At 52.6% G+C, this 24597-nt stretch overlaps 7 protein-coding genes across 7 annotated transcripts; 3 read left to right on the top strand and 4 right to left on the bottom strand.

The window, feature by feature from the left end:
- The first annotated feature begins 1914 nt into the window (after nucleotides 1-1914).
- Nucleotides 1915-5298, top strand: NECHADRAFT_62104 (uncharacterized protein). The gene is made up of 4 exons (XM_003045195.1): nucleotides 1915-2311; nucleotides 2364-2691; nucleotides 2742-3052; nucleotides 3101-5298. Exons 1-4 carry the CDS (start codon nucleotides 2192-2194, stop codon nucleotides 5054-5056), a joined length of 2715 nt encoding a protein of 904 aa, XP_003045241.1. The 5' UTR covers nucleotides 1915-2191; the 3' UTR covers nucleotides 5057-5298.
- Nucleotides 5299-5842: 544 nt separating this feature from the next.
- On the top strand, nucleotides 5843-8123 carry NECHADRAFT_94518 (uncharacterized protein; the record flags this gene model as incomplete). The annotated part of the gene is made up of 3 exons (XM_003045194.1): nucleotides 5843-6609; nucleotides 6656-7405; nucleotides 7439-8123. The coding sequence occupies 3 exons, from the start codon at nucleotides 5843-5845 to the stop codon at nucleotides 8121-8123; spliced, it is 2202 nt and encodes a 733-aa protein (XP_003045240.1).
- A 267-nt stretch (nucleotides 8124-8390) lies between these two features.
- On the bottom strand, nucleotides 8391-9719 carry NECHADRAFT_81808 (uncharacterized protein; the record flags this gene model as incomplete). Its single annotated transcript, XM_003044795.1, has 1 exon — nucleotides 8391-9719. The coding sequence occupies one exon, from the start codon at nucleotides 9717-9719 to the stop codon at nucleotides 8391-8393; it is 1329 nt and encodes a 442-aa protein (XP_003044841.1).
- A 741-nt stretch (nucleotides 9720-10460) lies between these two features.
- NECHADRAFT_70356 (40S ribosomal protein S19) lies at nucleotides 10461-11477 on the bottom strand. The gene is made up of 3 exons (XM_003044794.1): nucleotides 11369-11477; nucleotides 11025-11088; nucleotides 10461-10970 (listed from the first exon to the last, which is right to left on the bottom strand). Exons 1-3 carry the CDS (start codon nucleotides 11399-11401, stop codon nucleotides 10612-10614), a joined length of 456 nt encoding a protein of 151 aa, XP_003044840.1. The 5' UTR covers nucleotides 11402-11477; the 3' UTR covers nucleotides 10461-10611.
- Nucleotides 11478-11864: 387 nt separating this feature from the next.
- NECHADRAFT_62098 (uncharacterized protein) lies at nucleotides 11865-13477 on the bottom strand. Its single transcript, XM_003044793.1, has one exon. It carries the CDS (start codon nucleotides 13137-13139, stop codon nucleotides 12084-12086), a length of 1056 nt encoding a protein of 351 aa, XP_003044839.1. The 5' UTR covers nucleotides 13140-13477; the 3' UTR covers nucleotides 11865-12083.
- A 1665-nt stretch (nucleotides 13478-15142) lies between these two features.
- NECHADRAFT_94515 (uncharacterized protein) lies at nucleotides 15143-16468 on the bottom strand (the record flags this gene model as incomplete). The annotated part of the gene is made up of 2 exons (XM_003044792.1): nucleotides 15143-16308; nucleotides 16372-16468. 2 exons carry the CDS (start codon nucleotides 16466-16468, stop codon nucleotides 15143-15145), a joined length of 1263 nt encoding a protein of 420 aa, XP_003044838.1.
- A 6865-nt stretch (nucleotides 16469-23333) lies between these two features.
- Nucleotides 23334-24541, top strand: NECHADRAFT_43317 (uncharacterized protein; the record flags this gene model as incomplete). The annotated part of the gene is made up of 3 exons (XM_003045193.1): nucleotides 23334-23625; nucleotides 23678-24042; nucleotides 24089-24541. 3 exons carry the CDS (start codon nucleotides 23334-23336, stop codon nucleotides 24539-24541), a joined length of 1110 nt encoding a protein of 369 aa, XP_003045239.1.
- Between the last annotated feature and the right edge of the window lie 56 nt (nucleotides 24542-24597).

Here is a 24597-nt window from a genome sequence, read left to right as displayed (position 1 = left end):
AAAAAGCAGGGGAACCGCAAAGTATCGTGTGTGTTTTGATGCGTTCAGTGGCTCAGAGCTAATTCCTGCCGAGACAACCACCAAGACGTCACCCTTCAGCTGCGATGGCCAAGCTTCTCTCACATGCTCGCCGTCTCCCGCATTTCTGGTCGGGGATTTACTGGAAGCGTGGAGACTTTATCTGCGGAAATGGAATCATTGGGTCTGGAAATGGGACAACTTGTCCTGCTGGCAGTCGGAATCGGTGCCAGGTCGACACCATCTTGACTCGAGGATTTCCTAATGGATCACGATTATCATCGTGATGGGGAGCATTGGACAGCACATCACCAAGGGGTACCTGACGTCGACAAGCCCAGTCGAGGCGCCGTGACTGGCGTATTACCTCTTGGACTTCCGCTCGGACGACATTGCTGGGCTGGGGATTGAGGTGTGCTCGAGGTACCAACGGTGTAGAGGTTGGTCAAGTCGGTGACGTCATGGATCGCTCACTTTCACGTCCAGCGAGCCAAGCTTCTGATGCGATCGCGGCATCAGGCCACGCGACGCGATTAAATGAGATGGGAGAAAGCAGGGCATTCACGCGAGGGAGCAGCTGGCGATTACGTGTTATTGGGTAAAATCCATGGGTGATGACGATGCTAAGGCTCAAGGTAGAGGTCCATGATGGCTTGGTCTTTTTTCCATTTGGTGGGGACGACACCAAGAGATCAGTCTGTGCTAGCTCTTCTGTAGCCCATTCCAGCCAAGAAAGGATCCCTGTTTGGTCAAGTAGAGATGGATTAGACAATATTGAGAGCCTCCCAGGCCTGCCCTTGTTGATTTTCCAAACTACCAGGTCTAAGGGTGGAGAGGGAAACCATGGGGCTGGAGATCATGTCAATCATCCGGGAGACGGCTCCAAATTGCCTAGCAAAGTACAGTAGCATCCATTGATCCAGAACAGCATCATCTCGATAGCAGAACACAAGACGTCGACACACAGAGTCAGACCTGCATCACCAGCAGGTGTCCACTTCACAACCGAAGCGTTGAGGCGCAAGCAGACAGGAATTGCTCTCGTCTCACCCTGCTTTCGGCGAGGTAGCCAGGGGTCGGTGAGACGTGATGGAGCAGCAACAGCGCTTGATTTTGGGTCTGGGCCGTTTTACCAGGGCAACCCACTCTTTGATCGAACCATTAAACCGAGGTGGCTGGTGAAAGGAGAGCATCAAGCGTTTGGTGGCCGAAACAAGAGCTTCCCGTTGACTTTGTTTGGTAGAGAGAGGGGCCAAGAACATCGTTGAGGTAGCATCATGAACAAACAGGCTCGACGCCGCCGTTTCTTTTCCCCTGGCGCCTGGCGCCACCTCCAATTGGACGTGATTGCAGTAGCAGGAAAAAAAGAAGGGAAACCCTTTGCTCTTCAGCTGCTGCCCTTGACTGAGGATCCATGAATATCTGCTTGGCCCCTGCTGCGCCGTAGGGTTCGCTCCGGGACAGCAAAGAGCCGCCAGCCAGAGCAAGCAAGGAAATGAAAGCAGCCCTAGCAATCAAATCATGGCGAATTGACGGGTAGCGCGTGCGGTAGTTCACACAGTAGGCATCCGGCTTGGTCGAGGTAGGTACCGCAGCGTAGGTATCTTAATTAGTGGTTCTGCGACAAATTGGCCGATGACGTCCTCGATCAGCGGCTCGTTCTCCCTTAGCAAACGTCAACGTCACTCCCTCCAAGACGAAGGGGCCCCGGATCCAGCCAACTCCCGCTTGGCCTATGCGATCAGGATGGAGGGTGTCAGTGTGTAACTCGAGGCCAGATCAAGGTACTGACTGTGCTTGTGCCTGCCTGTCACCAACTTTCAAAAAGTATATGTAATCCAGCATCTCTCCTACTCGCTTCTCGCAGCTCTTTCCTTATTTCATCATCCCATCAAACATCAACTTTCATCTTTTTACTTTGTAAAAGTCGCAAGCAATTATACCCAACCCTACCTTTTCACGAATAATACCAACCTCTTTGTGATACCCCATACCCTCACCTAGGATACCAACCGCTCTCCCATTACTTCCTCTGCCTCAAGGACCAACACATACAGCACATCTCTGGCCATCGACATTTTAGCCCTATCGAAGTCGTTCCATCCATTCCTGGTCCAAAACACCCAGCACCATCTCGAGGCGTAATATTACACATTCACAGTCTGTCGCCAACATGACTTCCAACGCCAACGTCAACAAGCCCACAAACACCGAGGTGAAGGAGGCCGACGTCAACCGAAAGCTTCAGCTCTACGGTATTGCCTCTGCTTTCCAGAATGGCAAGATTCCTTCGGTACGTGGTTGCAACTTCGGCCATCGACAGCAGCACGCTAACAATACTTCAGAACGATCAAATCGACGTCGCACTAAACAGCTTCCTCGCCTCTCGCGCCCTCTCGAACCCTCACGAAAAGCTCTCTGAGGAAGGCAAGATTCTTGTCAAGGATGCGCGCGATGTTATTCAGCAGGCCAAGTACCTTCTTCTATCCAAGAATGAGGGCAACTTGATCCAGGACTTTGTCTGGCAGACCACTCAGTTTGACGCCAAGAGTGTCAACACTCCCAATGCTCCCCTCAGCAAGGATGCTGCCAAGAAGGACGGCGATGAGGCTCTCAACGGCCTGAGGACTCTTGGTACTCTTCTGATCACCAACGGCCAGTTCCGAAAACTTCGTGAGTTGCTCTCCAGCGCAAATCGAGGATTATACTAACAACCCACCAAGTCCAGGATTCCACTATCCTCTTCCGCGACATGGCTGGCGATGCCGCTACCAACGCTGCTGCCCGCGTCCGTCCCTCGGATGAGCAGCTTCGACAGATTGACGAGCCTGCTCAGGACAATGTCTGGCATGAAGCTCCCGACTTCTCCAAAGACAGCTTCAAGCAGCAGGCCAAGGGTTTCTACAGTGGAAACCCCAAGGAGGACGTCAAGGACACTGCCGCCGCTGGTCTCAATGCTGCCGTTCCCCAGCAGGAACAGCAGGGACAGCAGGGACAGCAGGGACAGCAGGGACAGCAGGGCACTTACTCTCAGGTCACTGATGGTCCTAGCACCCTCGCTGGCGCCCGTGAGGTTGGCCAGAACGTTGACCCTCAGTCTGGAAAGAGTGCTGCTAAGCAGGCCGTTGATGCTAAGCTCAATGACAAGGTCGACCCCGAGACCAAGCAGAACATTCTTCAGCGCAACGAGGAGTACCGCCGTCGCGCCCGTGAGTACTTCGACAAGAAGATGCCCCAGGAGCGCAAGGACCAGATCATCTGGCGCCTCAAGAAGATGATTCTTGAGTGCCAGCAGCACGAGGACTACTCCCAGGCCATCCAGACTCTCCTCCGTCTGGCTGAGACCTACGGCAAGCACGGCCGCACCTACGGTCAGGGATCCGCTGGTACTGCCAAGGAGGCCCGATCCGGGTTCTCTGCCGCCGAGTATGATTTGCGCACTATTATTGAGCGATTTGCCAACGGTACCTCGACTGAGGATCTTTGGGACTCGATCGGCCAGATCTACCGCGATGCTGACAAAGACCGGGAGCTCAAGGACTGGTTCAAGGCCATGGACTCTTACATCCGTCGTTGCCTGCTTCAGCAGGGCTACATCCTGGAGGACGAGTCTACTCGCGAGTGGGATCAACTCTATGAGCAGGGCCGATTCCTTCTCCGCGACAAGTACCGTGGTCACACCGACCGTGTCGTCGATGAGATCAAGTTCCTTGCCGATCAGTTCGATCAGGATGCTCAGAACCATGCATTCGCCCATTCTCTTCAGAAGCTCTTCAAGGATCTCGGCAACGATGCTGACGGCAAGCCAGTCTTCAAGCCTCATCTTATTAAGGATCTGAGGGATGTTATTCTCCCGGCTGTCTTTGAGAACATTGCCTACATTCCCATTCCTCGCATCGAGTACACCGACTCCCAGTTCGATGCCATCATCGAGAACTTGGTTCTGGAGAGTGACAACTTTGCGCCCAACGTCTTTGAGCTCTCGAGCGAGCACTACTTCCGCTGGGGCCGCAAGAAGATTGCCAACAAGAACCATCAGACCATCGAGGTCAAGGTGGCCGGTATCCAGATGGATCTGCGCGACGTCAGCTTCCACGTCAAGCGCAAGCAGGGCTTTCCTTCCATCACCGACACTGGTGTTGCCGACATCATCTTGCCTGGCGATGGCTTCTCCTTCAAGATGAAGGTGTCGACCGCTGACAAGAAGGATCGCCAGAACTATTTCAAGGTTGACAAGGTTGATGTCGACTTTAAGAAGCTCCAGATCAAGATCAAGAAGTCAAGCCACAAGCTTCTCTTCGCCCTGGTCAAGCCACTCATGCTCAAGGCCATCCGCCCCCCTCTGCAGAAGGCAGTTGAGAAGGCCATCAAGGATCAGTGTAACAAGCTTGATGCCTTCATGTTCCAGATCAAGCAGGAGGCGGAGCGCGCCGCCGCTGAGGCCAAGAGCGATCCTCAGAATGCCCCCAACATCTACAACCGCTACTACACTGCCGCCCAGCAGCAGATGGCCAAGGGCAAGAAGAAGGCCGCGGATGCTACTCAGGACAAGAAGGCCAACATCGCCATGACCAAGGAGGACAGCATCTTCCCCGACATCTCCCTCCCTGGTGGCATCAGCACCAAGGCTACCGAGTACAGGGAGCTTGCCCGTAAGGGTGACAAGTGGGAGAGCCCTGTCTTTTCCATTGGCTCTGCCAAGAAGAGCACCGACATTCCTCCTGCGCCCAAGATCCAGCGCAAGGCTCATCCCGTTTCTGACGTTGGCCCCAGGTCTCCTGACGCTGGAAACGGCTCTTACCTCCCCGGTAATGGCCACCAGGCGGGCAACGGTCATACCCACACTGGCAACGGTCACAGCCACGGTAACGGTAATGGTGCTTTGAACGGCAAGGACCTCGATGGTAACGGCAACGGTTATCACCTGAACGGCAACGGCAAGCATTCGCAGACTGGCAACGGCTACGGTCTTGGAAGTGGTCACACCGCGTATGGTGGCCAGGGCCTGCCCACTGGTCAGCCCATCAGCACCATCTAGAGAGACGGTGATGAAGATGCGGACAGGCGGCAGGGGAGAGACAGCGAAGAAGTGTTGACGTTATACCCATGGTGAAGGATTTTGAGTTTTGTTTTGACTTGTTTTCTTGATACCACGACGGTAATGAAGATGGATGGATAAAGCAGAAAAAGACTGGTACTTGGTTAGGAAAAACGGTGGAGAGATAATTACTTAGTTATGACCGTTTCCTTTGTTAATGACTATACGCATTGTTCAGACAAAATTTGCTAGACTAAGTGTGATGAGTGATTATAGTAGCTGCCACAGTGATAAGATGAAAAGTTTAGTCGATATACAATCTTGGTGATGATGATAGTGAAGACTCAGGGCGAAGACCGAGAGCCAAGTTCATGAAGGTTGGTGAGGTGGTGATTCAGGAAAAGAAGGTTACACTTGAAGGACAGTGCCCTCGGCAGGATTTAAAACGGCGGGGTGCTAGACCTAAACAGGCTAGACAACGTTGAGGTCAAGGGTGGGCCATTCAGACGACGTCACCGCTTGCGACTCGAGTTGAGTAGGTATCAAGCTAAACAACTTTACTCTATACTTATTCAAAGACGATAACTCTTCAAAACGACATAGGCGTGTTTCATAAGAGCCCTTTGCCTTAATTCCAGTATCTTATGCAACCTTGAATCAAAGGCCAAGTCAAGGTACTCACAGACAAGGATTTCTCGCTCCACCAGCATCTCTCACCCCGGCTACTATCCTGACCTACATCCACATACACACGTGGAGGGACCCCTCGATGCAACAGCAGCCACCATGGCCATGACGCCTGCCACTCTGGCCCCCGAGCAGACTCATGCGCTCTTTGACATTCTGTCCCATCATGAGACGTACGCAGAGATCGAGGGCTTCAAGTTTCCCGACGCCGTGACGGGCTATGGGTATCCCTTTGCCAAAACCACGGTTGAGCCTCAGGCTCCGCCGGCTCCCGCGCCCAGCACCGGTTGGAGGAGCTGGGCTGGAACGCCCGCTACTTCTACACCTGCGACGCCGCGGTCGAGGACTCCGGTTGCTGGTAAGGAGCCTGTCAGTGAGGCTGTCAGTGAGAGCAAAGAGGAGGATGTCGGGCCGTCGGAGTCACCTGTTCTGCAGACGATGCTTTCGCGGTTTGTGTTACCCCTCCCGGGTGTGAGGGATCTACCGCGGGAGTACTGGTCCGTTAGGGTACAGGGGCTTTTGGCGAGACTAGGAGAGGCCGAGTTGTCCGAGAGCTACGATAAAGGTGCCCTGGGAACCAGGAAGGTGTTAGCGACTGGAGCTAGCGGGCTGCTCGAGATGATCGGTCGAGGAGCTTTGGGCGGCGTTAAGAGAACACACAGGCCGGAGATGAAGCCAAAGGGTGGTAAAGAGGATGAGTATGATCGAACCAAGGCTGCGGACCTCGTGAGAGCTTGGGATGACGTTGTGGAGGGTTTGGTATATGGAGGTTTGGTCGACGAAATGTTTGACCACTTCATCAAGACTGACGACCTCGAGTCTCACTCTCCAGTCATCAAGGCTGCGGCAGAGTATGCAATTATTCAGTATGTCTCCTCTCGTCGAGCAAGTTCATCACTAAACGCAGTCCAGCCTCGCCACCTTGATTCATCACATCTTTGTCCTCTCCCCTGAGGGCCAATACTTGCTCAAGCTTCTCGAAAACGTCCACAACCTTATCCCCTACAAGATGGTTAAGCAGACCCTGCGGATGGGAAACGCTGCTACCATGATTAGTGCCATGATGCGCCTGCTTCTCGCTAAGCTGAGCGTCACGAGTGTCACTAACTGGATCGGCTTGACGGCTAATGCTGACGATGGGATGAACTTGTTGCAGCGCATCATATCTCTCGTGTTATCTTGGGACGCGGGAGAGTTCCGCAAGGGCGCCGACAAGATTGAGAAAGCCAAGGAACGACCGAGTGATGAGATGCTCGAGGCGATCCGGCAGTACATCGCCCTAGGCCGTGCTGAGCATGAGACTGTGAGGAAGGCCAGTGCAAAGCATTCTCAGTCCATCATCGTCGCCATTTTCAACGGCTCCAACCCGGCTCTGACGAGTGAGCTCACCGATCAAAAGCACGCTCAGTGCCTCGAGTACTATTCCGCCTTGCTATCCGTCCGAGACCGCGAAAACATCACAACCGCGTTCTGCCGGCAGCCCCCTGACCTCTTCACCGCGGCGGTCAAGGACGTATTTGCCGCGTATGAGCCAATCCTCCGCACGGTGCATTCCCAGGTAGACCTGCGCGAGCACGTCGAGGCAGGTCAGTTGTTTATCGACGACTTTATCAAGACCAGCAAGCCCAAGAAGGCCGATGCAGGCACCTCGACGCCACTCAAGTCCATGATGGGTGGCGAGGCTAGGCCTGGGAGGATGCCGAGCGTGGATGACTATGTCGATTTGCTCATGAGGAACCGAGGGCTCATGTATAAGTGGGTTCACTCGCTTGCGGCGTCGTGTCCGGATGTGTGGAGTGAGATGAGGGTGTGGGCAAAGGATGCTGTTCTCAAGTTTCAGCAAGAGCGGAAACCTTGCGAAACTCCAGGCAAGGAAGGCAATGCCAATGCTAATAAGGCCAATGGTACGAGCGACATGAGCACCATGGACGAACGACTCCATGAGCTGTTTCGGTCACTTCCGCAGACTTCTCAACAACCTGTCCTCAACGCCCTCGACAATCATGCTGCGTATCTCGCCCAGCTAGAGGCTCTCTCGATCTGTCGTCTCCAACGCATCATCGACTCTGACGATTCAGACTCTGACAACATGTCAGGGCCAGGGGTGTACCTCTCACGTTGGCAGAGTCTCCTAGAAGATACAGCCATCACCCCAGGCACGCCAAAGGGACCTCTCCGACATGGAAAGGATGTGAAGCATACCTTGACTATGGGTAAGACGGGGGTAGCAGGTGCAGAGAAGGCAAGAGAGGTCGCACTTGAGGCGGCGCTTCGAGAGATGGAGGAGGGACCTGAGGCTCCGGATGTAAACGTTGTTTTGAAGGAGATGGCTGAGGGATTCCGTAAGATACTTCAAGACATTCAAGGGGAGGAGAAGTAATAACTAGGATGTTGATGTACGATGGTGGTTGCGACTCACAGGGCAACATGTTGGGTATTGGTATAGATACAATTACATTACAGGGGTATTAGCACATGTGAAGGATCTAATGCGGATAGACCACGAACTCGATAATTTCATACACAATCCTCCCGGGGAATCTAGTCCTCTTCGTCTCGTCTGATAACCTCGTCTCATCTCATCTCAGTCCCTGTGGTTTGAGAACATGACCCCTTAACAAGCCATCATCTCCAGATTAAAAACAACTCAGTAGAAAGCCCGAGTCGGACGCTGGCGGCCCTTGGACTTGCTTCTAGACTTTCTTCGCGGTGGCTCACTATCCCTATCCAGAACAATCGTTTCCGGGATCTTCATGTTCAGTCGTCTCGGAGCCTTTTGCTTCTGGACACGTCCCCGACCGATAGATGGCGAACTACTCTTCGCTCTACCATTTCGTGTCTGAGAATCAGGGAAGAATGTTCGTTGTGCGGGTGGCCACGTGTGTTGCTCCCTAGCAAGAGCTGGATCTTCTATGACCGGCGTCGCAGGGAGAGGTTTGGGGATGTCGGCGGCTTTTTGCTTCTGTCGCTTTACTGTGGCGGCGAACTCGACGATAGCGGCCGTCACGCCTTCAGGGGACTCTCGCATCTGGCCAACTCGATAAGCCAGGCCGTCGATGTAAGCGTCGATTTGTTCTGAGTGATCAACCTCTGTGAGGTCGATTGTGTCAATAGTCTCAAGCTCGCCGTCTGAGATAGTTTCTGCATCGGATAATTCGTCGCCAAAGTCCATGTCTTGGCTGTCACATACCATCACCTCGGGTTCAGGGTCGTCTCGTGCTCGTGGACCTAAGGGTTTGCAAGTGACAGCGTACGTCTTGGGGATAAGCCGATGCTTCCACAGGAGCCGAATAGGCACTCCTGTCATCTCAGAGAGTTTCTGAACCAAACTTCTGCAAGGATGACAATGCTTCCGAGAGAAGTAGACTTCAAAGATTGGTCGCGACCCATCCTCCCAGCGCGCAGTTCGAAGTCGTTGAAGTTGCTCGACAGTGATGTTGTCATAGTCCTTCGTGATGCCAAACATATTAAGCAGGACGCATATACCGTGGACTGCGAGTTTGACCTCGACGTGAGAGCCAAGAAAGACTCCGTCAACCTTAGCGACAGCCGCACGACCCATACCATCAAAGGGGCGGTTCATGCGTAACCCGAGAGTCTTTCCAAAGGCAATGACACGTCTAGTCCAGATGTCGTTTCTAAGCACACCCTTCTGCGGATCCAAAAGATCACCAAAGCGTCCTGCGCCGTGTCCAGACTCTGCTGCCACGAGGACAACTCTCTCGCGGGAACGTGTAACGAGGGCGAGGAAACCAGTAGTCTTGTTCTCGAGCTGTTTCGCGATTTGAGATGGTCTGACGACTTTTAGTGCGCGCTTGTGCGTAAAGGTGAAGGTGAGGTTGGCGCCTAGGACCATGACCTTGAGGGTGGCGGTTTCGGTGTCGATGACATGGTGGAAGTAGATGGGGGGAGGTTGGGTTTCGATGCTTGACAGGAAGGTGGGAGGCACCTCGATGACCTCTTGGAAGTTTGACATTGTTGGCTTCTCTTAAGAGGGTGTGTATCGCGAAGTGAGAGTGAGTGGAGTTGTGGTTTTGGCTTAGAAGTGTATGAGTTTCTGAGTCAAGTCAAGAGTTGGTGTGCACTCACATAGGAAGAAAGCCAGAAAGGAAAGAATGTTAACAGAGTCTGAGGCACTTAATCACATCGATGAGCGCATTCTTTTGGGAATCCTTTGTGGGTAAGAGGGGAGTTGTGTGAGCACAGAGACTCCTGAAACACTTACACCACTCGCACTCGCTCAGCGAGAGGACGAGTAGGGAACTCGAGAAGGAGAAGAGTTTCACAACATGAATAAAAGACGAATACAGAATAAATAGTAAACTCAAACATGAAAAGGCCCGGTGCAGGCATCGACTGGCGATGAAGGAGTTGAGCGAGGGTCGGAGTTGTGTTACTTGGTGAGAGCCTCCAACTTGGAGGAGATGCACCTTCAAAGCGAAAGCATCAAGCTTCAACGATGGAATAGGCGCTCAAGGCGAGAGCCTCACGCAGCAACAGCAACGATGAGTTTCTTTGAGAAAGAAGACTGACCGCTCGTGAGCAGCCCAGTCCTCGTGATGGCTTCAAATGCGGCAGAGGGAGTCGGAGTAAGAGGTGACGGGTTGCAAAGTTAATGAATGTAGGAGAGGGGTTCAACCCCCCACCAAATGAGTTGACGGCATTCACATATCTGCAGCATCACATTCACCGAGAGCATTCACAGCAAGTCAGGAGTGAAACGACAGGTGGACGGGTCCTAATTGAGCAAACCGAATGACCTGACCCATTGTCGGGGGAATCTCATTCATACATGACAAAATCTAATGACCCAACGCCCCCAAATCCATTGCTACCCTGCAAGTTTTTGGTTGCATAAAATTTTTCTTTTACTCGTCATCCTCATCCTCCTCCTCGGCCTCGGCGGTGGTCTGGGCAATTCGGTCCAAATCACGCTGTCCGGCCTGGGTGATGCGTCGGCCACCCTTCTCCTCGTCCTGCTCGAGAACGCCAATCTTCTCGAGGGACTGCATGACCTTGCGGTCGACGGAGCCAGAGGCGTCGACGTGCTTGGAGGGGCGAGAGCCACGGTTGATGGCAGTGCCGTGGACCTTGCGGAGGCGGCCAACACCGACAGTCTTGCGGAGGTAGACGTGGCGGGCGATGGAGGCGGCACGGACGTAGAACCAGTCAATGTCCTGGGGAGGAAGCTCCTTGGCGACACCAGTCTTGACGGTGTCAACCCAACCTGAAGTCAGAGTTAGTAGGCATTTTCAGCACTTTTTGGGTGACGAGGTCTTACCAGGGATGGGCAGCTTGCCCTGGCGCTTCAGGAAAGCAGCATAGGCAGTGATGAACTTCTGCGCCTGGAGACACAATACCCATTAGCAATGATTCCGTCGTCAGAAGTCTTTCGACCCCCTCGCGCCTGCTCCTCAATCCCATTTGTTCCCGACCTGCGACATCGCATCGAGCGTCCCGACGCAGCGGTCAGTTATTGTATAAACTTCTTTCGCGCTGGGGCGGCTCGTGATGCGAAGGCAGGCGGTTTCTCTTGGAAGATTGTGTCGCCAAGTCGTCGAGAAGTTTGTGGGTTTTTCGTCGAAAGTGTCGCTTCTGTGATTCTGTTTTTCAGGGAGGACCTACATCGACGTCGCGCACGGTAACTCCGCCGGCCATTTTTGCGGTATTGATGGGAGGGATGGAGGGGGAATTGGGGTGGTGCGTTGGGTGGTTGAGATGTCGAACGTGGTCGGTTGGTTAGCTCGGGCTGAAGCAATTCGACTATCTCGAACTCGTGAACTTTTTCAGGGTAGGGTTTGCGGCCCTAGCGGGTGGCCCACAGAATGATGACTAATGACAGTGTTGGCGACACAGTTTGTTGCGGGTGATGCACTGTATGTATGAGTGGGGCCATCTTCGCAGCGTCCGAGTTAGGAAACCAGCACATGATTTTGCAGGCGTGTAAGTGAGGACATGCAGATCTCTGCGTTGTAATTAAAAGGCATTGTCTTCATACCTCGTTGAATTTTCTATGTGTAGAACTAGAGAACTCGTACGTTGGCTTACTCCTACCAGTACAGGCCAAGTTAACGACTGACAGCCACCAACACACCAAAGAACCAAAGAACCAAAGGCATAGCAACTTCAAAATAAATAAACTACGGAGTAAGGTTGAGATTTAGAAGGTAACCATGGTTCAATTCCCCATGTAATTCTAATATGCTATGAAAAAAAAAAAGAGAGGTATCACTAGAAAGCAGGCTGATGCAAGCGTCAAACCCCCCAATTACATCCACCACGTCCACCTCTTCAACTCAAGTCAGCCAGGCTGACCCAATCATTCCATAATCTTTCTTTTTTAAGCCCACTTGGCAAGGACAGCCATGACTGCAACGCCAAAAGCAACGCAGGCAAATGCAGTCAACAGGATCTTGAGAGGGGCACGGCGCATGTAGGGGTTGAACATGAACTCGTGGGCCAGGAGCTCAACCAGACCAGTGTAGATCAAGATACCAGCACTGATAGCATCGAAAATACCGTTGACGAGTTTCTGGTCACTGGCATTGTTGGGCTTGGCACCAATTCCAGCAGCGATGCCAATAGGGGTGGAAAGGGCAAAGATGAACCCGAGAAGGTAGGGCATCCACTGGCGGTTGCTAGGCCAGGGAGCGACAGCCAGTCGGGAGCCGAGACCGAGACCCTCGAACATCTGGTGGAAGACGAGGACGATGAGAAGAACGTTGAGTTCGTCGGTGCCAATGGTTCCGAGGGTGAGACCGATAAAAATACTGTGAAACACGACACCGAACTCGAGGATAAAGATACCGAGGAGCTGGCCAGCGAGACCACCCTGAGAATCACCCTCCTTGTGCTCTCGACCGTGGGCAAGGTGGCTATCACCAACAGGGGCAAAACCAGGCTGTCGCTGACCCATCTCAACATCAGTCGCCTGCTTGAGTCCCTCGGCCTTGGGGCTGATTGACTTTTTGGCGACATCCATAGCAGGGTCAAGATCGGTATCAATGTCGGTCTTATGGTTGTGTTCCATATCATCGTTGGTCAACCTAGTAGCGAGCATCTCAAAAAAGAACATGACAATGACAGTCATGAGAGCAATCGCCTCAGCCCAGTCATATCCATCAAGCCGGTCCTCGAGACAAGGGTCGGTCAAGTTCTCGACGGCGGGCACCAACAGGTGCATAAACGCCGTCGCTATAATAACACCGGTACCAACAAACTTGCAGATGAAGAATGCAAACTTGGGGACGGGGATCTTCTTCTGTCGCGCCAGGATAATGGGGGACATGGCGCCGATGAGTGAAGATGCCATGATGATGAAGATGGCGCCGATTCGAAGACCCTTGTGGCCGAGATCGACGGGGTCGCCATTGCAGCTATCAGCAGCGTCCGCCATGTTTTCGAGAAAAAGTGCGAATGGCGCTCAGGGATAAAGTATCGTATAAGTTGTTGTGGTTTGTCCAACAAGGTGAAAAATGCCAAGATCGTTGTATCTCCAAAGACCAAGAAAATTCCCCAAAGAGGAAAGCGAACAAGGGCAAAGGAGCGATTCGATTCGAGCGGAGGGTTTGAATGCCAAGAGCTTGGATGATGCGCTAGTATCTATTCGCTTGTGTTGTGCCACAGAAAATGCTTGGCCTGCAGATGAGTGAGAGGATCGTGAACCAGCGAACCTTGGGTTTATATGTTATGTCGAATATAAACAGATTCCGTGATTTCGAGAGAAAAAAATCCGGTTCTTTGTGAAAAAAGACGCGACACTACCCTGATGGTGCAGACTCTAGACTTATGTATAGGTAGGTAGGAAAAAAAGAGCGTGCCGGTAAACCGAGACCCAGCTGGGAAGTGGGCGCGGCGGCTCTTTGGCTTAGCTGCCCGGGGGAGAGAACGATATTGGGCCAGCCGACGGAAGCGATGTGCCGAGAGATGCGTCAACCGGTAGCGTGAGTGTGTGTGGGTGATTCGTTATCAGGGACCAGGGGATTTATGGTTTACTTTGAAGATTTGGTTGTTGAAGAGCTGCGTGTTGAAGCTGGAGGTTGGATATGTTTAACATCTTGACTTGTTCTGATCTACCAAACTCTGCTGTTTATATACTCATCGATCCTTCTAGACTTGATTAATCAAGATCCTAAAGCCATCTCATTCTTTTTCGAGTTGCTCACGATTCAAATGTCTCAGCAACCACGCATTACACAAACTCTTCATCCCTCCCACCCACACATTCATCCCACTCCATTTCCACAGCGGATCAGATGCCAGAACAACGAACCCGTTGCATCATCAGGTCCCAGAGAAAAGGAACTCGGCAACTGCCACGTTCCTTGGCATCAAAATTGTTTGTCAAATCCACAGCCAGAAAAGACAAGACGGGAGGGGGGTTGAGGAGGTGCGGGTGGGTCAGTTTAAGGTGAGGACCTTGATGGCCATCTCAGCCTCAAGGGAACCCCCGCTAGCAAGTAAGCATACGACTAATGGACTTTTGTCAGGAAACTCTGTTTTTGGTTGTGGCTGGTGACTCTTTTTCTGACTGCGACGTACAAGGTTTGCGCTGGTGGTTGCTTTGATCCTTTGGTTGACAAATGTCTAATTCTCGTTTCTAGAAGCATCGAGTTTCTTTATGAAGTCCTCTCTATCCAACTCGTATGTCGGTGTAAGCAGCTCGAGTCCGTTCCCCTTACATATGTGGCGTCTATTATTTCTCCCTCCTCTAATTGGCCAGACTCGATCATCCCACGCATCACCAGCCACACATTGGATCGTCGGACAGATCGCGGAGTCTATCAAGGTTCTCACGACCCATGCAAGCGCGGGATGCGTCAACTGCCCACGCAACTATAAACGCCCAAACAACTCGTTCGGATCAGACGGCACCGTCATCCTGTTCAGCTCGCCTGCATGTCTGGAATGGATGGCGCTAACTTCGTCTCTTCAGACAGTCCAAGCGAACCAACTGCAAAGTATCCGTGATGTCGAGGGATCAAGCAAGAGAAGACACAGCTTCTATTGGAGCTTTTGAGATTACCATCCCTCAACGCTCGTATCATCGTTGAGTCCAAGTCTAGCTTTCCTATACAAAGTAGTGATTTTATCAACCGCAACGCCAGTGATATGCCATACGGTTAGTCAACATTACCAACAACATCCCTCCTCAACGAACTCAGTCTCATGTGAATCCACAACCAGCTTTCGTCCATCGTTATCCCCGTTAGCGTAGCGTTCATGTATGTGGATCGAGATAATGGCCGCGTCTGCACGCATGATCTGCCTCATAAACTTCCCACCATGATCCCAGTGTCCGCAGCCATCAACGCGGCCCAACTGGATGGTAACGGCGTCCTACCGTCCCTGCAGACCGGGAACCATGTCTAGCCCACGCGTCGGTGGCTTGGTACCCGTTCATGAAGAGAACTGAATTTCCAATCCAAGGGTCCGGAAGGGTTTGTCCAGTTTCCGCAGGTCGATTCCGCTTCCCAGACTGAATAGGAGGGACTTGACCCGCCCCTCCCAGAGCACCCCTATTCGGAGGTTCTGGTCCAACCGCGTCTTGAGTACGCCGGCGTATTTCTCCTCTTCGGGCTTGTCTGGATCAATCTCTTCCTTTGGGGGTTTGACGACAACTGGCTCCGGCTCGTCCAACCGCCACTCGAGCTTTGCTTGGAAGCTACGCTCCTTTGGTCGACCGGGATCGACATCTTCGTCCAAGACAGGTCTCGTAAACGGTTTCCGCCAGAGTTCCATACCAATGGCCCAGGCACTCTCGTAACTAAAGACGTTAAACTCCATCCGCGTGGCGAGGCTACAATGCCTGCCGGCCACCACGGCGTAACTCGCGCTGATATTACCCATCAGGGGGTTGAGGGTCAGCGTTGCGGATAACGGCGTACCCGTGTGGGAGGGTAATGTCGCGAAACGAGTTCCCAGGCTGATCCCACCAGACTTATTCAGCGTGCCGTAATAGAATTCTCCGCCGGTGCTGAACCGCCCGTATATCCTCTCCCTCTCCCTCTCACCATTTCCATTGTCGGCGAGTTTCGGTGCCGACGGGTTTTCGGCATCGCCGCCAAAGTTGTACACTCCTCTGAAGCCCAAAAGTCCTCCATCCGAAGAGGCCAGTCCTTCTAGGGCATACTTTCCCACATCGTACTGCGCCAGCCCCAGAACTGTCCCTCCGTTTCTAAGGTGTTGCGCAGACACGGCACTCAGCTGAACCTGCAACGCGGGCGATATCCGTCTAACCACCATTGCCTCGACGAGAGACTGGGGGAGGTAGAGTCGGCCATACAAAAGTGATGATTCAGGCTTGTCCTTTGGTGTCTGCAGCAAGGGATCGGTTCGGTGGGGGAGCTCGGCGAGGGGTCGGAATGAGCGCAGAAGCTCCGGTAGATTTACTGTTTCCGATTGTGGCGTGAGGAGAAGTCGTAGCGGGACTGACGAGAAGAGGTACGAAATGGAGCCATCAACGATGCCAACGGAACCGAGCTGATAGGATGTCGCAAAGTTGGGGCTTGCGAGAGCGGAGAGGGTGAGCCGCAGCCCACGGGGGGTCTGAAAATTCAGGAGTGCTACAATCAGTGGTGTCAGTACGATGACTCGAGCAATTGATTCAACTCTTCTCGTGTCCTCACCATCGGTGGTCGCATTCAGCGCCGCGTACGAGTTGTCGCGGTTCCAGCCCGTAGCTTCGTAGAAGGCGCTGTGGACATAGTCCATAAACTCGCGCATGTTATGGCGTAGTGCGCATGCCTCCCTTGGAGCGAGTGTGTCGCTCCGGAAGCTCTGGTGAAAGTGAAGTCGTAAAATGTGACGGTGATGATGACGATGGTTGCAGTTCAGATCCGACGCGATGGGTCGGGGAAATATCGGAACTTTGAGCTACCCTGTACCACTCAACAGGATCGATGTTGAACTTGATGATGAATTTTATGAATTCAACTCCTGGTAAGATTTCTCTGAGTCTAACTTATTTTCTTTGTCCGATTATCGAGAGCGGTGGCATGGTTTATTAGGGCGTTGTTTTGTTGCCTAGCTGGCACTTTTAGTTGCATGGTGATAATATCGTCTTGTTCTTGTGCGGCACCTGTCCTGCCCCAAGGCCCAGTTCTGGAACAAAGAGCCAAGAACAGGATCAATAGAAGGTAACAACATGCAGACAAATCAATCATTCCAGGCCACTCTTAGTTGCTTTCCGTGTCCCGATGGGCCCAACTACAGCGAGGAGCGACTCCATGAAGCATTCGCGCAGGCTTTTGACTTCAATGAGAGGGAACAAACGGCAATTGGAAGCAAACAGAGGACAAACCTGGCTACGTCATTTGCCAAAATCTCCTTCCTAAAATAGGTGATATGTACCCTAAAATTATGATGATTCTCTTCAATGTCGACCTGGAGTTAAAACCGTCGTCTAAGAAAGGAAACCCGACACAGAACTCAGTATGAAGGCATCACCATACCACCCGACTTCCACATTATTACTATATAAAGCCCAATTTGGGACTCTTGGTCATACAGCTGACATCCGGTGTGGTGTATCGGTTATCATTCCGCGTTTTCACCGCGGCGAGCGGGGTTCGACTCCCCGCACCGGAGCATCTTTTTTGCCGTTTTTTGCTCTGCCTCTCACGTCGTCTGGTGATACATTCACTGGGATTTTAGAAGAGAAGGCATCTCGCTCGTCTATTTTTGCTCGGAAAAATTACAATACTTCCCTGATCAATGTTCTACCTCTGCCCCGTTCCCCCGTGTGCTTATCAGCAACGTTTGCCATCACGGAGTTGTCGCACTGATCGATGTAAGCCACTCTGCTGAAGAGCAGGGGGACTGGCGGACGGGAGCGCTGCACACTCAGACCCGAAAGCCCATGTGAAAAGGGGCAATATAATGAGTCGATGGATTCGAGCGCTCTGTAGGAAGTCCTCTAAGACGCGAGCTTCGGTGCAGTAAGGCGGAGCTTCCCTCCCTACCTCATTATCATTATACACGTCTAGCATCACCACTAGAGACTCACTTGCTATCTACCACCATCCAGATACGAAGCCCTATTACCCTAGGCATTCCCTTTGCATCTACTGCCTCCTGTGTCTGTTGCCATGGCAGTGGTCACGATCGCCCGGTGCCATCCCAAACCCGATGTAAGCCGGGTTAGCTGAAGCACAAGGGGGCAGAGGATGAGAACACTCAGCGCTTACACATAGGAACCTTCAAGGAAAGGGGAAAGGTTGCGAAAGGATGAAATTCCATGGTTCCATCCCTAATGACCATGTGCCCATTTCATTGACTGTGGGCTGAAACCCGATGTTATCTAGTGACACATCATCTGCCGACGTTGCGAGCTCGCAAGATGCTGGCGGCATTCAAATTTGCGCCCGAGCTCTCATGGTACGGCTCATTCTTACTTTATTGAGAACACAGAAACACGGGAGGCTTGGAAGTGGCCTGTTCTCTGGAAGTCCCTGCGCTCGAGCTTCTTTACCGACTTGGACACGGACAACAGGCTGTGTCGTCGTCCTCTGGCTGCAGATTTGCCTGGTTATCCCACCCAAGAACGTCGAGAACACCTCTGTAAATGGGATAAACTCTACATACGAGACAGGTTTTGACTGATGCCCGCGTCCTGGTAGACTGTGGACCAGTGACGACGCCTGGAGCAAAGTATCAAGGTTTTCGGCGGATTTCTCGAACACCATCAGACGGATATCGTGTACTCATCTCAAAAAGAGCCCCGGCCCTGGGAAATTGACGCACACACTGTCTATCGGACGCACTCAGACTCTATTGTAGACCGCGAGGGTGCGACAATTGATGAGTTGCATGGCCTGAGGCACAGAAGGGAGGGTTTGATCTAGAGCATGCATATTTGCCAAGACCAGTGAAAGCAGCACCGAACTGAGACCAGGAGATATGTCAGACAAAGCCCGCAGAACCGGGTAAGGCCTTACCGGTAGTCTCATCGCCTGCCAACTGTTATGCCATCATCCTTCGCCATCCGTGCCTGGACACTGCTCCGAGAAACTTGGAAGTGGCGCCAAAACAGACCTGCACGTCATGGCCAAGGGTTGCTATCTCCATGGACACTTTCCAAGCCTCGTATTTGAAAGGATTTCTTGGACTGACGACGACCTCGGCCCACAGAGAACATCCTCATCATCTAAAAAAAAAAGGCGATTCCAGATTCATACTCTCATGTCCGGTCAAGGCCGAAGTTCCCGTGGTTATGGGTACTCCAGCAAATTCTTCACGACACTAATAAAACCGGATGCCGGACTACCGTCAGGACCAAAACACACGGCGTTGATTGTTGACAGCTGAGTGATGGCGACACCAGCACCCCGTCCTGGAACATGACAGCCGGGAGTACAGCCGACTATCTCCACTGGTGTACTGTACCTACAGTAGTGTGTTGTTGTGAAATAGGGATGAGATTGGGTTCCAACGACGTTGATACGATTGGCGTTTGCGTGCTCCCTGCCAAGTTGGCCAGGGACCTGGGAAGAGAAAAGGGGGGCCATCCCCGGAGGCTGTTGTCGACCATTTCGGTTCAACGACTATTGATTGACTCGAGTATCGATTTGGGAAATCACTCTTGATGATCTTGTTCCCGGGCGAGTGGCGAGGCAGTTGAGTGGCAGCCTTCGGGGCGATGGATTGCAACCTCTCAGTCTACGATCCTTGGGGTTTGGTTGATCTAGGTACGGAAACGCTCCCCTAGCGTAGGGGACCCAAAGACCGTCGGGTTCTCTTTTTGGAGAAGCATCGGCGGGATAAGACAAGGCCTGGAGAAATTGGGGAAAAATTGATACGGAGAGAGATGGGATGAAGCGGGCGCTCGAGCTAGACGTGCTCTAGGACAGACTTGACGGATAAAGGGCTTGGCCAGTACCCCTCCTGCTCTTGATGAGCGCGTCAGCGGTGGCCACAGCGCTGATTGAGGAGGGGAGAGAAAGGACCTTGTTCTCCTGATAGCTTCAGGTGAACTTGAGACTGAAGATCAGAGCCCTACAACGAGTCATGGGTGCCTCAGACACGTGGCAAGGCCGGCGGTACGGGACGAGGGAAAAGAGGCTCAAGTCTGGCGGCAGGCTGAAGGCTTCTCACCACGTGGCTGTTGAGTAATGATTTGTTGCTATACGGCTTCTAGCACACGTTTCTGAAATGAGACGGGCCTTGTGAAGGGGGGGGGGGGGGGGGGGGGGGAGGTGAGCATCAGAAAGGCGTGCGTGATGGCCGTGAAGCCTAGGCGCCCGGGTTTATGTAACGAGTTCCGCCCTGTACTCAACGCCGTGGCAGAGTAGTGTGTCATCGGGGCGCCGTAGAACAAGTCGAGTCAAGTCGAACCAGAGTCTGTGCCACACAGAAATGTGCTCGGACTGGCGTCCTTGGCATCTCACCGAGTTGTGTGCCGTTGTCTTGTTGTGTGTGTGTGTGAGGCTGCCATGCAAGGCGTCGGCGCAGAATGCCGCATGAGGTTACCTCGCTACATCTCGGTCTCCGGGTCAATGCCGCCCGGTGGTGCCTGAAAATTTCAAAGGGAATTAAGGTTTTGTCTTCCCCGTTGTGTTTGGGCCAAGGGTCAGCATTTGGTGTTTGCTTGGTGAGATCGCAGAGGCAAGCATATCCCGGCCACAAGTACCCTGAAGGACCCCGTTCGGCAGTGTGAGGTGACTGCAGAGGGAAAAAGATATTAAAAGACAAAAAGCCACTATTTGATAATGATGCGACCATCTGACTCGCCGCTCTGGGGAGAATGGGCGAGTGATGAATCGGGGTTCCACGATGGCGGTTTCACATCTTCTTGGTCAAAAAGGCTGACAGCTTTCACTCTCGTGGTATTCCACGTGGCTTTTGCTAATGACGGACCGGATATTGAATGGACATGAACAGAGTTTACGGAAGAAGGGAATGTCATCAAGGAAAACGAAGAAGCCACGAGGCTGTCTGCAACGGCCCGGGAAGGGGGGCGGCTTTGCTGATCATACATCACCATCTCCCGGACATGTCGCCCAGAAGGGGAATCCAAGACGTAACGAGATCCAGAGGGAGGGAGGGGCCGCGGTACTTGATTCCCAATTTCGAGGATCGACAACGCTTGATCTCTGATGCCGCACAAGGGAGGGGCGAAAGAAATATGATATCGGACAGAGTGTACGATCACTAGGGACGGTATCGTCAACACCCGGTGTTTGCCAACGCTGGGCGTTTCGTCTTGGCTTTTCCGGATGCAGACGGCATCTCAGGGCTCAACATGACTCTCTCACCTGAATGAAGATCGGCCCCGTGTGCGTTTTAACGGTTCTTGATAAGCACTTATCCGGACGTGCTTCGGGTCAAGATAACCCCTAGCTAGCCAAGATAGGTAGCACACACGCCGTAGCGAAGAACCCGGGATCGATTTCTCGCTCATCCATTATCGCTAGGCCAGGAACCAAGCTCGATCAAGGGCGCACTAGCAAGAGATCGCTCTCCGTCCACCCATCCATACAAACCCATGGGGATGAGCGAGCTAGCTGTGGTTAGTGGACGGTCGCGAGGCGTTGCGTCTCGACTCCTTGGTCGTACGAGAGCGCTCAGGCGCTGAGATGGGCGACGGCGTCCCATGATTCGGCCCGCACGGTCGACACTAGGGATGGAACAAGGGCTCCGGGCACCGGGGGGAGGGTTCAGCACAACAGTCGTAAGCGCAATCGCGTAGACGAGGCGAGACGAGACGTAGGCAAGGTTGAGTAAAGTATCAAGTGAAGATCATCTATAGGGGAAGCGAGAAAAAGAACCTGTCACAATGGACGAATGGAACAAAAATGATGTGCAGGAGGGATTAGCCCTTTGAGACAGGTCTGAAATCACAACAGAGGAAAAACGCACACAAGAGTTTCGTGGGGTTTCATCCGGGGATCCGGGGAAAAGGGTTGGACTGTCAAAGTGTGAGATTTCGGTTGTCTGGGGGAGGGAAAAAGCAACGTTCGACAGTTCACCCCTGAACCCCGACTTTTGCTTCTTTTCCCCAAGCCTCTGGGTCTTCTGACTTGTAATAGATTATTCGAGATGGCTTCTCTCGTTGCGACGTAGATTAAGAAACGATGGAACTGTAACGTGACACGAACATTCAACGACTAACACACTGAGACATACATGCATTGGCTGAAGGAGAGCTCCAGAAGCCTGCCAAGACAAGCCAACGCAGAAAGAGTCAAAGCGGATTTTCAAGCCATCTTTGTCTCTTCATCAGAAAAAAAAAAAGAAAGGAAGAAAAGTCCCGCAGAGGCCCATCGACAAGCGCGTCTAGTGCCGATCAGCGCGCACCCGATGAATGACTCGCGCCAGAACGCCAAACACCACTCACAGCAATGCAATCTTAGCAGGGTTTTTTTTTCCTGCAAGGTCCAGACACTGAGGAAAAAAGGGTCAGGATAAGGCCTGTTTGGAGCAAGAAAAAAAAGTGCGGAGAGGGATGAGATGAAGAGTTTGGGGCGGGTTTACAACTCCAAAACTTGAAATTCTCCTCGGATATTATTTTCCCTTGGTATTTTTGTGTCATTTGAGTTTCTTTACTCTGGAGAATCTGGGGCGGATGAAGCCATCACCAGTCACAAACCCTGTTTTTATCCTTCTTTTCCTTCTTCCTGGCATCCGGGAAGAAAAGTTACTTTGAGCCTCTTCCACGCCGGGCCGTCCTTCTGTGTCACTGAAACTGTTCTTTTTCTAGATTCCTTCTCACTCGCACTCTGTGTGTCTCTCTCCTGCAGACGGAGATCTTGAACCCACACCCCGGGTCTATTCTACCGGGCCCGGCTGGGCCCCTGCAAGACCGCCACCAAGCCATTCCTCATGCTAGAGCAAAGCACTTCTCTGTAGCGTCCCCCTCGCTCGTCGTATCATGAGGCAGAGTAAGCCCAGCTCGTCGGGCTGGGCGGAGCTCTCAAGCGGAGTCCCGCCCCTTGTCCGGGAGCATGGAACCTTGGGCGACAAAGGACCCAAGAAAAAAACCAAGAGGTGAGACTAATGGACGAAGCCAAGGATTCCCCCCTTTGGGCTGACGAGTTAGGACCAGGGCTCATCAACAAAAACTCCACTGGATTAGTTGCTGTAGATTTGTTGGCTTGCAGATCGACGCACACAGGGGATGGCCCCTAGTGCACGACTCGGATCACCGCCCGCTACGAGCTGTCAGGCTTCTCCAGAAAGAGCCTGGGGCCAGATACTACTGTAGGAGCAGCAGCAGAAAGGTATGAGCCGTAGAACCTGTGACTGTGTGAGTGTACAGAGAGTGTGAGTGTATGAGTGAAGAGATGTGAAAAACCCCATTGGCGCCGCCCTCTGCATTCCGGATGTGCGAGAGAGAGACACACACCCACCACCCCCGGTTTCGTCCTTCCTTTTTGAAGCCTGTGCATCCCACTCATTGTTCTGTGTGTCTTTTTTTTCTTTTCAATTTGATCGATCGGGAGTTGCAAGTCTTTTGTGTTTGCTTTTCTTGTTCTTGTCACATCTCAGGTGCATCATCAATACATCTCACATAAACGACTGGAGGAGAGTGAAAGGGAACGAGCCGATATCAACGACAAACGAGGACGTCGAGTCCTTTTTAGCCTTCGCAATGGCTCCCGAGCGAGGCTTTCTCGTGCCCGAGCACTTCAAGGACGACCTTCCCAGCGAGGATGACATGAACATCGCCTCCATCATCTGGGGTTTGTCCCTGGGTGTCGTCGTCTTCAACTGCGCAAAGGCCTTTCGACAGGCAAAGTCGGCCATCCACAGAAGGAAGAGGATAACGACCTACGTGACGCTCGTGTGGCTCGAGATTATCTCGAGTTTCATTCTCGGCGTCATGGTGTGGCTGTATCTTCGCGGCATCATTCCTCCCAGCTTTCAGTTCTACTTCTTCATCAGTATGATTCCTCTCATTGAGACATCGAGATGCAGTGATTAACACGTCTCTAGTCGTCTTTTGGTCAACACAAGTGCAATGCCTCATTCAAATCATCATCAACCGAGTCGCTCTTCTCATGGTCGTCCGCGCCAACGGAACGAGGCTCAAGTGGCTCTGCTTCCTCATCCTCCTGGCCATCAACATCAGCGTCTTTTGCATTTGGGTGCCCGCCCGGCTCCAGATCAACGACACCTATGTTCACATCAACGAGATCTGGGATCGCTGTGAAAAGGTCATCTTTGCCATCATGGATGCCGCCCTCAACTTTTACTTTATCTGGGTCGTCAAGAAGCGTCTCATTTCCAACGGTCTGCAAAAGTACAACCGTCTGTACCAGATGAACTTGTTCCTCGTTGCTATTTCTATTGCTCTCGATGTAGGTTCAACTCTGACATGTCTCTTACACAAACTAACCCTTTCAGATCCTCCTCATCTGCATGATGTCTCTGCCCAACAGCTTCGTCTATGTGCAGTTCCATCCTCTGGTCTACCTTCTCAAGCTCCACATCGAGATGAACATGGCCGACCTCATCGGCAAGGTTGTCCGCGCCAGCAACAACCAGGACTCCAACGACTACAGCTCACGATCCCGCACCACTGGCAAGAGCGGCTCCAGGCCCACGCACGCCGGCCGCTTCGGAGCCACCCTGACCAGGACGCACATCGAGCTCGGCGAGGAGGACGAGATGGAGCTCAAGGAGCGCGAGAACCTCGAGGGAATCAAGAAGACGGTTGTGACCGAGATTGTGAGGACCGGCCCGGGACATCCCGGACACGAGGACGACGACATCCCCGAGCACCACGAGAGGGCCGTCAGCGAGGCCAGCTCTACAAAGGCTCACCAGGAGCCATACAGCATCGAGCACGTGCGATAAGAGTCTTGTTTTTGTTTTGCACCTCAGATACCTCCTACACTACAACTGCTATAAGA

Source organism: Fusarium vanettenii (assembly GCF_000151355.1).
Source record: "Fusarium vanettenii 77-13-4 chromosome 6 genomic scaffold NECHAsca_20_chr6_4_0, whole genome shotgun sequence".
NCBI classification, from domain to species: Eukaryota; Fungi; Ascomycota; class Sordariomycetes; order Hypocreales; family Nectriaceae; genus Fusarium; species Fusarium vanettenii.
Note: the sequence above shows the minus strand (reverse complement) of the source record. Positions and strands in the feature narration are given on the sequence as shown.

Excerpts from the sequence above, each read along its gene's own strand:
- NECHADRAFT_62104 (XM_003045195.1), top strand. The coding sequence starts at position 2,192 with ATGACTTCCAACGCCAACGTCAACAAGCCCACAAACACCGAGGTGAAG. Across the intron at positions 2,312-2,363 it reads AGAATGGCAAGATTCCTTCG|AACGATCAAATCGACGTCGC; the intron begins GTACGTGGTTGC and ends ACAATACTTCAG. Across the intron at positions 2,692-2,741 it reads CGGCCAGTTCCGAAAACTTC|TCCAGGATTCCACTATCCTC; the intron begins GTGAGTTGCTCT and ends CAACCCACCAAG.
- NECHADRAFT_70356 (XM_003044794.1), bottom strand. The coding sequence starts at position 11,401 with ATGGCCGGCGGAGTTACCGTGCGCGACGTCGAT. Across the intron at positions 11,089-11,368 it reads TTACCGTGCGCGACGTCGAT|GCGCAGAAGTTCATCACTGC; the intron begins GTAGGTCCTCCC and ends TTGTGTCTCCAG. Across the intron at positions 10,971-11,024 it reads GGGCAAGCTGCCCATCCCTG|GTTGGGTTGACACCGTCAAG; the intron begins GTAAGACCTCGT and ends CTCTGACTTCAG.
- NECHADRAFT_62098 (XM_003044793.1), bottom strand. The coding sequence starts at position 13,139 with ATGGCGGACGCTGCTGATAGCTGCAATGGCGACCCCGTCGATCTCGGC.